The sequence below is a fragment of the Streptopelia decaocto genome (assembly GCF_964273445.1).
Source record: "Streptopelia decaocto genome assembly, chromosome: 23".
Classification (NCBI taxonomy): domain Eukaryota; kingdom Metazoa; phylum Chordata; class Aves; order Columbiformes; family Columbidae; genus Streptopelia; species Streptopelia decaocto.
Window position 1 is genome coordinate 5,090,422 of NC_138678.1, and position 13,889 is coordinate 5,104,310.

The following is a 13,889-nucleotide window of genomic DNA, read 5'->3' on the forward strand; positions in this document are numbered from 1 at the left end:
GGAGCACTTCCAAGGCACGGTGACTTTGCTGGCACGGAACGAGCCACTTCAAACGCAGGAATTTGGATGCCTCGCTGCAAAAACAGCAGGTCAAGTTTAAGGTGAAATTCTTGGCCCCCTGCTTTTGTTTCTGATGATTTTTGTAGGACAAAGCTGCACCCTGCTCCAGAACCCTCCTTTCCCTGTATATCTCACCCACCAGACACCACCTGCCCGGAGCAGCAGTTGTGCTTATGTTTGCCATCTGGGATGTGCAAGCAGTGAAAGATCTGTTAGAAAAGCAACACAATTTTGGTCGCTTTATTATTGAGAAATCAAAGACCTCATGTGACTTTGTAGATGACTTAACACATTTATAGACCAGGAAGGAAGTGGAGCTGGGCTGCTCGCTTTGCTTTTCTGCGGGGCGGCTGCTGCAAATTCGACCTCATTAACTCACGGCTGTGCAGAGGGACCAGAGAATGACGGTCCAAATGGCCACCGAGCCCCCCAGATGCTGCTTCTTCAACATCACGACAGCAACAGTCGCTCTGGGGATCTTCCACATGGTAAGTTACAGGATGGAAAGGGGGGACAGGGAGACAAGGAGAGGCAGAGGTGTCATCTTTGCAGAAGGTGTGATCATTGCAGATCACAAGGTTTCCTGACTGTTGACTTTTCTGTGTTGCAAAAAGAGACAAACCAATGATTTAAGAGGGAAGGACAAAAGAGGAGAAGGTGGCCAGAAAGAAACTGATTGTTCTGGGAGGGTTTTTGAAGTAGTTTTTCTCTGGCTCTACCAATTAGAGCTTATGGAAACTCGCTCTGCTTCCTGCTTTTCCCCTGCGGCTCCATGCAGGAGCTCTTACTGCGCGGGGTGCGAGCTCGGCCAGGGCTCAGCGCTGTTCCCTAGGTCAGAAATTGGGCGATGGAAACTGTGGGAGAGCTGAAATGACGGGTCACCGGCGCGAGTGGGGATTGAGGTCCCAGGCAGCCAAGCGGGGGTGGGCAAAGCTGCCTGGTTTCTCTCCCTACGACCCGTTGGGCACTATATTCGCCGCTTTGGTTTCGGTGTTGACCTGTGGCTGCGTCCAGCTGCCGGGCAGCTGCTGTAACATCCCCGGGGTGGTCGCTGATGGCAGCGAGCAGGGGCAGCAGAGCCTGGAGGGACATTTCTCCCCCACCACCAGGTTGCACAGAGATACTTTAGTCACACTGAGGATGTGGTTTCTCGCATGGCAGAGGCACTTAAAATAATCCTGTCTGTTGCACCGGGTGTGCACAGTCACAGGTTGGGAGCCTGCGGGGTGATAAGGGTTAATGGGGGCCCTTCACCCATAGAAGCGGAGTGAGGGACCTGCAGCCCGCAGACACGTCCTGGGCAGCTGTCACACGGGTGGTCATGAACCGTTTAGAAATGGGACCCTCCCAGGAACTAGAGCCAAGACCTGAAGAAGAGCTGGCAAAATCAAAGGGCTGTGCAAAGGTGGGAGACACAAGACAGAACTGCAGCACTGAACGGCAAACATCTTCTCCCCTGCTTTTTCTGAAACTTTTCAGTGATGCAGCTGCAGCTGGGCAGGGGGAGGGAAAGTGAAAAGCGGATTTATAACTTGGCAGCGACTGGGATGATTTGCTACGTCAATACTGTTGGTTTGTACCAGCATAAATTATTGCTGTGGGTCCTAGTGATGAATCGTAGTGATGCTGGGTGATAGTAATGCCATCAAACACGAGCTCTCAGGCTTTGTGGAGATGTCTTGTCCTCCTATAAATTGGATTTGTCTCACCACTGATCTCTCCGTAGACAGTTGAAATAAATCGTGGGCATTCTCAAGCAAGCAGGAAAGAAGGAGGAGGGGAACGAGGAGGGGACAGAGCTGCGTGATTAGCGAAGATTCACTGGGTGCTGTGGGGTGCACTGGCAGGTGACTTCCAAAGAAAGCACGGAGGAATTTGTCCTTCTGCTCACTGCTCCTTCCAGGCATGAAGGAGGTCAAGTTATTTGACATTTTCTTCGAGAACAAGGCTGGAAAGTTGCAGCATGGGAAGAAAACCTGCCATTCATTTGCTACCAGTCTTTGGTTAGAGCCAAAGGAGGCCTTAGAAAGCAGCAGGTCTGCAGCCTGACCTGCCCGCTGTGCAGCCCAGCTCTTCTCTTTGGCACTACAGACAGACTGAAACACAGAGGGCAGGCTGGTGGTGGGACACAGTCCCCACTGTGGTGAGACTGTGGCTTGGTGGACACTCATTCTAGAAGCAAAGGGCTCTGGGGATGTGCTACAGCTCGTCTGGAAGCCGTACTTGCAGCTTGTGGCACAGAAAGCTGATGAATTGGGTTTGGAAGGTAGTTTCCAGGTCTCCCGCAGCCAATGCAGAGACAGTCTGCATTCGGTTCCTGTCTGTGCTGCCACCCCTCCCGGCCTCGCTTCCCCATTTCGGGGCAACGTGACCCCTTTCTCCCCGTGCCTCCTCGTTTGTCTGCCTGCAACGTCAGCTCGAGCACAGGCGGCACCTGGCTGTACGTTACCCTTATCTGAACGCTGCCTGGCTCTCGCACCTCCAGCCCCCGCTCTGCAGAGGACGAGCGCTGTTCTCCCTCTGCTCCCTCAGAGGTTTGCCTCATCCTCGCTGCTTTTGTGCTGTTTCCCATATATGAGGTTTGCAAACATGAGCGCAGAGCACAACAGTTCTGGTTCCTCCTTGCCTGCGACACTTCTCTAACCACATGTCGAAACCAAAGGCTGCTGTAGCTATTGTGGAAAAGGTCTTTCAGCTGTACGGTACCTGAGTTTGTGTTGATCTGGTGGCAGATAAAAACTTGCTTCCTGCATCGCTGCGGGGTTCTGATAACTCAGAGCCCAGATAAAATGGTTTTTCTCATGTACCTCTTCCCAACAACCTCTTTTTTGCTGATGGTACCGTTGTCGCTGGCTCCTGTCCCTGGAGAACAGTCTGCAGAACGAGGGCACCCAGTGCTGTTGGTGGGGTGAAGATGGAGAATCACATTGGCACAGGTTTCTCCATTTCTTGCACAACACCATTTGGGTTCAGTGTAAAACAACGCACATTTACAGATTTTTCTCAAATAAATAAAAGAAGGAACATGATATTTTTATCAAGGGAAAGATCATTTTTCCTTCTTGTGTTTCTTTTTACACTTCAAAACACTACTGCTGCATTCAGCTCAGTTCTGAAGCAAAATGCAATTTCAAAATGTGAAGCCAGGACTTGGAGACCCATCCGGCATTTAGGACTGTGCCCATCACGTGCTCCCTGGAAACAGATCTGTTGACAGGACGTTGGCCCAAGCCCCTCTGGATTGTTTTGCTTTTGCTCTCCAGGTGATGAGCGTCCTGCTGCTGATCGAGTACTCCCTGGAGGTGGCGAGCGGGAAAGGCTTCTGCAAAGACCTGGACAAGGATTACTACAGGATTGGTAGGTCAGCGGGATGCTGGGAGGCAGCAAAGGTCTGTGGGGTTGAGAAGAAGCCCAAGGTCCTGCACTGGTCCCTTTGTTTTTCATCAAAGAAGATTGAAAACCAGCATTCAGAGCAGATGGGCCAAAAGCTCAGAGCCAGACCTGTCCCTTGGTCCCATCTGCAGATCCCCAGCCCCGGGTGTCTTTGCAGAACGTTGTTGTCTGGAAGCAGCAGCCGGGCTGAGACAGACTTTTCAGATCATCCCCATACAAAACCATTCTATGCTTTCTAAGCAAGACGTGCATTTCTGCAGATCTGGAGGGTTGTCTTTAAGAATAGAACTGTTCCAAGTGAAGCTGGCCTGGTTTTAAACAACCCTCCCTCTTCCCACACAATCAAAGTGACAGGGCTTCCCCCTCCCCCCTCTTCCACAGCCTCCCCCACAAAAAGGAACATTTTATAATGAAATCCCCAGCACTTCCACTTGGCTCCTCTTCCCAAGCATTTCAAAGGGCTCTGTTTGGGAGACTGTGAGTGTTTTCTGATTGCAGTTGGAATGAACACAGCGCAACCCTTCTATTTCCAGAAACCAGCAGGGAAGCGATACAGCAAAGCCATACAAAAAGTTCAGTTTGACTTCAAAACCCAGATGGAAGAGTTGGAGAACAATTTGGGGAGAGGTTCGCTCAATGCCCTCGGCATCTGCTGCTCTATTTGTAGATCCTGTCAGATTAAAGCACGTCTCAGAATACAGAATGCTAACACTATAGTCATAGCCCAAGAATATAAACAAGGCAAGGTTTAGGGGAAAATGCTTTTCACATGGTACAGTAGGAAAAAATACATCTAGGAGTTCAAGTAGTACGTTTTGCTACTCTAAAAAGAGGGGATGGGATGGGCCGCCTTTGTCTTTGGGAGCCCAGAAGGTGGTTTTCCCAGCCCTAGCAGGGTCAATGCCAGGACGCTGGCTAATTATAAGCAGATCTAAATTTGCTACCTAACTAATATTTAAAAAATAACTCAAGATTAATTTGGCCAGGTGGAGGGAACAGGCAGCAAACTTTGCTGTGTGGTGATTTGGGGCATTCAGCTGCAGTTTGGAAGGATCAGGTTCACTCTCTGTTCTCTATCTCGCAGCAGAAATGGGGATGTGCATTTCCCATGCAGCCTCCCCCACCGCCAGTCTATCAGAAACCTCAGCCCGAGCTGAGCAGCTTTCCCAGCACAGTCTCCTTGGCAGAGCTCCATCCCGCGAGCACACGAGCTTTGGCAGACCGGCTTTTCCCGCTGGAAAAATAAACCCAAAAAACACCTCCATTAAATCCCCCTTATCAGTTCTAAGGCAGCAACACGGATGGTATTCTGCCTTGAAAAGGCCACACCTCACTGCTTGCCATAGGGCAGATCTTTAGGATGTCTTCAATTCATGCCGGTGTCCAGTCTGAGTGTTAATCACCTTAGTTTTCAGTAACGACTATAAAAACTGGCACTGTGGACAAAGTACAACGGGTGAGGTTGTTTCAATTTCTGTCCAGCCAGCCAAGAAAAATACCTCAGTTATGCCCAAAGACCTCTGTGCACAGCACATACCATATCCTATGCATACCATAGCCGATGCAGAAAATCCTCCCTCGCTCTCTGATGGAAAGCAGACCAGGCTAAAGGGACTGGGACGTTTCTTTCCCTTGCTGGTCCTGCCCACCCGTTGGACGCAGCTGCCCAGAAACAACTCCTGGAGCGTATCAGCAGCACCAGACCGGACACTCCCGTCCTTGACAATCCGGGAATGCAACTGCTAAACCACAGCTTTATGAGCCATGGTTGTATTGCCCGTGCCAGTTTATTTGGCCATTAAATAGAAAGGGGTTTCTCTGCATTCATGAGGAATATTAGGAGTCATTCAATGTCCCTCCTGGCTACACTCAGGGCACAAACTCCTATGGGAAGGTAATAAAAAAAAAAAAAAGACATTTGGCAAATAAATGCTGTCTATTCCTGTTATTCTCTGAATAGTCTGGTAGTTTTTAAGGTAACACAGATGAAAACAGTTTATTCCTGAGATAGGCACCCAAATGAACGTGCAGGAGGAACAGAGGGGAAAGCCATTAAATGATGCCCCTGTGTTTGAGATTATACAGGTCCACCGGGTTGGTTCAAGATCCCCACATTTTGCCCTTTCCTGAGAAGTTATTTTGTTAGAGTAAAAATCTTTGATCACTGAGATCAAATCTGTTGGTGCTAAACCACCCCTGGAACAGGGAGATCTGCTGCCACAGGAAGGGCGGCTGTATTGCTGTGAATAGGAGGCAGACAGTGCATGGGAAGTTGTTTTGTCTTGGTTTTCCTTTTCTTTCCAACCCTTTGCATCCGTAGGTTTGCAGGCTTTTTGTTTCTTTGTTATTTTGTTTAGGGTTTTTTTGATGTATGTTCTACTTGGAAAATTTAGCTGGGTTCTGCTGCTAATTATCTTGCAGAAGCAACAGCCAGTTGCCCAATTAATTAGTGAGCTTGCTGAGAGAGCTGGAGCAGGAGACCATGCAGAAAGAGGCAGGAAAACACAGTTGTCTTGAATCCGAGGAAACACCTCAGATAAATCCTAAAGAGATAAATCCTCCCTGGGCAAAACTTCTGACTGATGGGTCAGTGAAAATGGCTTCAGGCAGTTTGGGATTTAATGAGACTTTCTCTTTTTATTGCTGTTCCTACCAGGGCCAGGTCTGCCTTTGTTAAGCTCTTGTTTAGTTGGAGTTTATGCTATCCTCACCTTAATCTCTGTTTTTCTGCACATCAAATCGCAGCCCTGTCTGTGCTCTCCTGCTTCTGAGAGGTGGGTTTGGTTTCTGCATTGAAGTTTCGGTTCTCCCCATGACCCCCGAGCAGCCTCTCCTGCAGTAAAGCCCTTTCCCCATTGCCCTCTCCCTTCCCATTCGGGGGTTGCTGGGTTTGAATTGTCTTTCTTTGCTGCTTCCTAAGCCTTCTTCCTCTTCTGTATTTCAATTCTCATCACTTTGTGGTAAGCAGATCCTGCAGTTGGGTTTTTTGGTGGGTGGCTGCAGCTCACACTTCTTGTCTGCTCAAGAGGCTGGCAGATCTCCCACCAGATTTCACTCATGGTTACTTTATCTGTCTTCAAGTCTCAAAACAATTTCCAACTCAGACTTACTAATCAGTAGCAGAAAGCACTCTGCCTTTTTTCCCTTCATTTTACCCTAGTATTGTAGCCCAGGATACTTAAAACTTTAGTTCAGGCAAAAAAGGTTTTTGTCCCACATGTGATTTTGTTGACAGCCTATTGCACCTGGTGGCTAAAGAAACAGAAGCTTCAAATATAAGTGAAAAAGTGGGTGTAGAAAAGGACAAAGAGTTTACCTTCCAGCAGCATGGCACTCATCCTCCCACACATACAATTCTTTCTTCCAGACTATCACATCTCACCTCGTCCTCAGAGGTGTGATCAAGGGGGGATGCCAGGCTCCAGCTTTTGTAATGCTGTAATTACTGTTATCACTTTCAGCTGATGTCATCACCAGTTTCCTGCTGATCCTCATGCTGTTTGTCATCAGCTTCAACCTCCTCCTGGGCGTGGTGAAGGTACGTTCTCCACCGATGGCGCCTGCTGGGGGCTGCGGCCCCTCCGAGGCAGGATGTGTCAGAGGAGGGGACAGCACTGTGCTCACTGGAAATGCTGAGGTTTGATCCGAAAAGCAGATAAATATCTCTGCTCTCTCACAGAAGGGGAAGGCGGCTGGTTTGCAGTCTCAGGCTCATCCGCAAGGCTGCTGACTGCTGGATTTACCAAGGCTGGGGCCCATTTCCATCAAGACTAATTTTGTGTTAAGGAATGGAAGCGCTGTGATTTGGAAATGTTGTTTTATTGCCTCATTTCCTTGTTCTTTCGCAAGTCAGATCCCGGAGGGGAACTGTAACCTCCCTAATGCACTGGGCATTCATTTCCCATTTCAGGAGCAGAAATGACCATGCATTGGTGTGAGAACCCAGCTTTCTCTGTAGTGGTAACCTTGGGGACAGGCAAATGACAGCCCTGATGGGGTCAGGTGCCAATGTTATATAGCGAAAATTCACAGAAACTTTCCAAGAGGGTAAAAAAAAAATCAATATTGATGCCCTTCATTGTTCCCGAATCAATTGTCACCACGGTATGTGGAATTAGATGCAGAAATTCCAGGGAAGTATTTATTCTTGGAGTACCTTAATATATGTCCTTTCAGGTACTGACAGCTGGTCTCCTCCCATTCAGAACAGAAATAACTGGCCTTGCTTTTCTTTCTCAGAAGAGGGAACGTCTCCTGATCCCGTTCCTTGCTCTACAAGTCCTGGACTTTCTCCTCAGCCTCCTGACGATGTTCAGTTCCTACGTACAAGTCCCAGCGATCATCTCCGTGTCCTCGCTTCGCCACACGGTAGGTGACAGCTCACTTTTGGGGCGGTCGTCTCTGTTCTCTATACGATGGAGACTGAAGTGTGATGTATAAAGGATCTTTATCTTGGGCCATAGTTCTTCATGGTGGGGTAGGTTCTGTCCTGCTGGAGATGGGATTAAATCCTTGGGGCCTGGAGGGTGCCCGAGGAAAACTAGTGACAGCTGGGACGTTGTTTAGTTTCCCACGTCTGGGAATCTTCCTGTTGGTTTCATTTTCTGTCTCCTGGCTCTGGGGAGGTCATTATGGGTGTGCCTATGCTAGGAAGGGTTTGCTGGAGATAAGCTGGGAATGTCACTGTGGAGCTTGTGTAAATCAGCCCAACAAGACGGTTTGCTCCTCATTGTGGCTACTACAAGTGAATTAAATAGCTTAGGCTGTCCATGGGAACAAACACAGGCCCTGTGTAAAATGAGGAAAATCTCTAGAAGCTGTGCAGACCTGTAACCGCGTTCCCGTTCCCTCCGCAGCAGGGGCGCTCCAAGGTCCCCTTCCTGGCCCTGCAGCTGCTGGATTTCTGCCTGAGCATCCTCACCCTCTGCAGCTCTTACATGGAGGTCCCCACCTACCTCAGCCTCAAGTCTTCAGACAACGGGGTAGGTGGTGAGCAAGCCGGCTGATTTCTCTGCCGTGAGCCCCTACGAAGCTCTTTCAGTGGCTGTTAAGACAGAGCAAACGTTCTCTGATTCCTGTGGTGTACCCAGAACTGCTCTGTTTGATGGCAAAAGAGGATTTTCCATGTGTTCTCACCAACACGGTGTTCTTGACGGACAGCTTGCTTATGTGTGTGTTTCTTAAAAGTACCCCCTGCTTTTCTCGTAAGAATTTTATGGATGCAAATTGCAGAGCAAAATGATTTGGATCGAGCCTGCCTGCATGCATTGAACATGCATCAACTTTTCATCTTTATTAAACAGTCATGCTTTCAGTTCTCAGTTAAATAGTCTTCTGAACACCTTTGCCAAGGTGTGTAAACAGGGGGAGGAGAAGATCTCCCCGTAGTGTTTCTGACGAGGACAGGAAGGTGGCCGGTCCCCGCTCCCCGGGAGGCAGGCGGAGGAGTTTGCCGGCGTCTCCGCCGCCTTGTGTGACCCTGGTAGAGGAACAAGCGTTCACGGCTGAGACCCAATCCCTCTTTCCACAGGGCTTTTTGCCAACCCTGGAGAAGTTACCAACAGAGGAATATGCCAAAGTGATGATCACCTTCACCATTGCGTTCGTTGCTGTCCTCTTCCTGAAGGTAACCGGCTGCAGGGTCTGCTGAGGCTGGAATGAAGCTTTCTTGCCTGAGGGATCAGATGAACTGGGTTTACTTCTCTCCCAAATCGGCCAGGGCATTGGGAAGAGCTGTTGGTCTCTCCTCGGGTGTGAGCGTGGGGTCTGAGGCAGGTCTAATATTAAAACAACCATGGTTTTGCTTCTGCACATGAGTTAGAAAGCAAAATGCCTCTGACATCTAGAAAATATTACTTCCCATTCATCTCTGGAAGATGCTGAAAAACAAATGTAGGAAACTCTTCTGCTATTGTGTGCCAAAATAAATTAGATCATTAAGCAGGAGGTTAGATCTTCCACTTGGGTAAGTCACTGTATCCACACTGATGTAAGCAGAATTATGCACACTGGTACCCTGAAATTTAATTAAAACCTGTGAGCTGCTAAATCCTGCTTACACCTCACAAAACTCCACTGTGAGATCGTTTCTATTCTTCTTACTTCAATGGATGAGAGAGCAGGTTTTCCACCGAGCGGTTTCAGAACAGCTAAGAAAACCAGATCATTCCGGGTACTTGAGCAAATTCTGTCACAGTGAAAAATGCTACTTGTTAGTTGGAAAGCATTTGTCATTCAGACTCGTCCCAGGTGGCCACACGACAGCGTGGAGCGGAGCGTCTTGTGAGATTGCACTGCAGACATGGCTTGAGGATATCTTCAATATTTGCATAAACTGAGCAACAGGAGTGGAGATAGCCCTGAAACGCAGGTGGCAGCGTGGGTCTGCAGCGGAAATCCCACTGACCCGGCAAATAGGTTGATTTGCATTTTCCACAGGGTTGGCTACAAGACTGCTTAACTTGCAATGACTTCTTGTGCTGGAGTTTGTAGGAGGAGGATAATTTTTAAAAATGGACAGGCACAAGCACTCCTTGGTCTACTAAACTCCCCAAGTAAGTCATTAGGAAGCCCATCCTTTAAACTTAGTGACAATCCCTTTCCGTTTCCATGCGTAGCAAAGCCACTGTCATCTGTGTCCCTTCCAAGTGATAAAGATCCGATGAGGAGCAACATGAAGCATTTTAGAGTTAAAAGGGCCATTTGGCCAGTTCAGAGCCAATTGGTTTCAATTCACCAAATACACACACTAAGGTGGCATCTAAATACCTTGGACTTGCTCAGGATCTTTTTGCATAAATGGACTTGCTTAATGACCCATTGCAAGCATTTATTGCTCTTACACTAAAATGTTTCTGTGGATCTGGTGCTGTTTTCCTGCCAACTTGCAATTACTGTCCCCAATTAGTTATTTGCATCCCACATCAAGGCATAACTCAGCTAGAATTTTGTTCATCGGATGAAGAGATGGGGCACCTGCCATGTTCACGCCTCTGCCAGTGACCTTATACAAGACCTGCTCACCCTTTTAGCAGGAAGATTTCTCTGGCCATGTTAGGGAGATGGTATATTTATTTGTAGAGCCCCAACAGTGATATCATCAGTTGTTCAAGTCTAAGCTTCTCAAATATGCAAAGAGTTCAAAGAGCAAAGTGAGTGGAGGGGTGATGCTCACACAGCACCACTAGGGCCATCTCCCTTGTCGATCTCTGTATCCACAAGTAATCTTCATCTCGCCTCCATATCATAAAATCAGTCCACGACCATGATGATAAGAATGCAGAAAGCAAGGGGACTCAGCATTGCTGGTGGGAAATGAAAGAAAAGGTTTAACATAATTACTTCTGAAGTAGCTCGCAACCTGACCCCTAGAACAAGCTTCCCATCCGCTCATAATGTCAATGGCTGCCAGGGAAGTTTTCCCTCTTCATTTTGGTGTGGAGAAGGGCATCCTACAGCGGCTCTTGCGTGATTTGAGTTAGCCAGAGATGGGACGATCCAGGGTCACTGGCTGCCTCTGAGAAGCTGTGTGTACTGGTGCATTCTGCTCAAACCTGCTGTTGTAGGCAGCAATCCCAACCGAAGCCAACTCCATTGATTTGGGTGCAGATTTGGAGCGGCACTGCAGCGAACTCTGCCAGAATTAGAATCAAAGAAAGTATTTTTTGTTGTGTGATTTTTTTTTCTTAATGTATTGGGGTTTTTCAGGGATGAGTGGTGTCTTATGTACTGTTTATATGATGGCTTCAGTGTCTTGCATGTTTGCTCTCTGTATGAAGAGGCTTTTGGAAGGGGGAAGGTATTTGCAGTATTCCCTGAAGGTGGTCAGAGTTTGGATTTGCCTCCTCATCTCTGGAAGTCTGTTTGAGAGACAGATTCCTCCAACTCGGGTACTTCGTTCCTTGCTCTCGTTCTTCGTCTTGGCTTTGTGTCAAGACAAACAGGCCTTATTGTTCTAGGAAGTCCTAAGCTACATGGCTTGTTCTTGGGACATATAACTCCCTATGTTCCTTTGAAAATGCCAACTGTTTTTAACATAGAGTCTTATGCCAATAAAAATAGGAGGCACACGACTTTGCTTCGCTGCACAGAGTAGGGAAAATATTTATTTAATATGGTATGTTTCACAGGCCTTGCTTATTTTCTTGTACCACAATCCATCAATCGATCCATTTTGCTCAGAAAAGCTCCCTATTTATTGCATCTTGTAACTCTGTGAGGTGCAAAGCAGTCTTGCCAGCAAAGTGTAACTATTGCAAGTACAGGATATTTCTTGACCTCTCAGGTCAGTCCTAGTTGACCAAGGAGCCTCGGATCTCTGGGAGCTGGATGTTGTGCCCAGGGTGCTTTTCTGAGACATCCAAACTTTGTAGCCTGCTAAGAAAAATAACATGAGAGACATGCTTTCCTTCCCTACCTGACAGAATTGCACTTCAGAGGTCTTAAGTATGTGCTTTATATTTAATAGTGTTACTAGTCCCATTGACTTCCCCCAAAAGACTGACTTAAGGCCCTGTGGTTCTAGAGAAGACAGGAGAACAACAACAGTAAAAATGCTCTTGTTGACTTCCCTTTCCCTTTCCTCTGCAGGCCTACATGTTCAAATGTGTCCTGAGCTGCTTTAAGTTTATTAAAGCCAGCAAGAGAGAGGGGGTAAAAGTTGACCAACAAGCGGTTGAAAAGGTGAGTAAACACTGCTTCAGATTTACACCGTGAAAACTCATGGGTTATAGTGATGAGATGAATAATAGTTCTTCCTTTTGGGTCTTTAATGAGTTGAGAGATAGTTCAACCCTTCAAATGTGCAGTAACAGGTACCAATAAACAGTTTCCAATTATATTATGTTCCTTTAAGTTCTCTTTTGTGTAAAACCTTTCAAAGTCAATGGTACCTGTAAGGAACCTGGAACTCGGGCTTCAGGCAAAGCAGATTAAATGGGAATATATAGCTTCTATTCCCTGATCCAGAGATCTGGTTTTAATTTCAGCTGAACTTCGGTTTCTGTGCCTAATAGTGCTACCCATGCTTAAAATTAAGTTTATCCTCACCTTTCACTGGGTCAGCATCTGAGAGATTTTGTGCATTGCCCTTCATTTTAACAGTTTGCTAAATAATGAATATCAATGTCCTTACTTAGATTACTCATGATCTCTTTAATAGTAACATCCAGCTGCTCTGACACAATGGAAAGATATTGAAGACCTTCCAAAAATAAGAGATACTATAAAGATGGATGAGAAGTAAAGAGGAAGAATGTGGAATGCTAAGTGTAGGCATTTGTCTTGTTGAAACTTGGCAAATACGATGAGCCGTGCCTCGCCAGCAGCGCGTGCCGCTGCTGTGCACACATCATGGGCCTCTGCAACGATCTCAGCTTCGCTTCTTTGCTTAGCTAATGAGGCATTAAAGAGCCTTGGTCCATTTATTGCAGCCATGTTTCGAGAGAAGGAGGTGGGACTGGCATCAGCATGGTTATAAAGTGCTGCTGACCTCTAACTCTTCTGGATTTCTGCCCTTTATCTCTTACAGCCCATGTGGTTCTATTACTCTACTTTGAACTAGGCAGGGAAACACACCTGAGATCAAATCCACTGGAAACCTCCGTGTGACCCCCAGAGCATAACTGAAGGTCTTCTCTTTCAGGCTGTGCTGCCATCGTATGATGAAGCCTTAGAGCTGACTTGCAAGGATTCCCCACCGCCCTACGTCGCAATCTGAGCTCCACTCACGGAGAGGAGACACCTCTGTTGCTGCTGGTGCCTCTTCCCCTTCTGTCAGATAGTCAGCCTCGTTGGCAAGCCCTAACTTTACAGCAGTATCATGCTTATTCCAATCACCTCACTCCATGAGCCTACAAAGAGTGATGTTGAACCCCTGGAGCTGGTGCCTTGCCCTACACTGGCAGTTTAGCCGTGGTATAATACTATCAAGCTGCAATGCTAATTTTAATTAACCTGGCACCAGGCACCACAGGGGTTCCCATCACCAGCCTCTGACATCTGGTTAATGTGAGATGTAGGCACCGGCCTGAATCCCTTGTCAGGCTTGCTCTATGCCAGCAAGATGCTGTTCCTCATCTGTCTCACATCTAACTTAGCAGCTGAGACATATAGGAAGCGGAATGGGGGCAAAAAAAGGCAAGAACCTTTTCACTGAGATAGTCCAACCCTGCAGCTACGCTACCCAGCATCTCTGAATGAGGACCCTGCAGGAAAGGGACCAGCCAAAGGAGGAAGATCTCAACCGAGCGACGATGCAGCTCTCATCCTGCCTGCTTACGATGATGATTAATAGTGTGTACTCCAGAATACACAACATGCAGGAATTGTCACAGTATTGCTCTGCTGTTTTAGACCTGAGTGTTTGCATTATTTGTTTTGCTTTTAGTGTGACTTGAGAGATGAGTTTCAATAAAAGAAAAAGTTAATGGCTTCAA

At 47.4% G+C, this 13,889-nt stretch overlaps 1 protein-coding gene across 2 annotated transcripts; it reads left to right on the forward strand.

Annotated features, from left to right (window-relative positions):
* Positions 1-351: 351 nt before the first annotated feature.
* On the forward strand, positions 352-13,889 carry LAPTM5 (lysosomal protein transmembrane 5). 2 transcript variants are annotated; one of them, XM_082071416.1, is made up of 8 exons: positions 352-548; positions 3,324-3,417; positions 6,915-6,991; positions 7,693-7,821; positions 8,313-8,435; positions 8,984-9,079; positions 12,043-12,135; positions 13,097-13,889. In XM_082071416.1, the coding sequence occupies exons 1-8, from the start codon at positions 462-464 to the stop codon at positions 13,169-13,171; spliced, it is 774 nt and encodes a 257-aa protein (XP_081927542.1). In that variant the 5' UTR covers positions 352-461; the 3' UTR covers positions 13,172-13,889. The 2 variants fall into 2 exon arrangements, with proteins under 2 accessions (XP_081927542.1, XP_081927541.1); XM_082071415.1 differs by having other exon boundaries at positions 354-548; positions 8,310-8,435.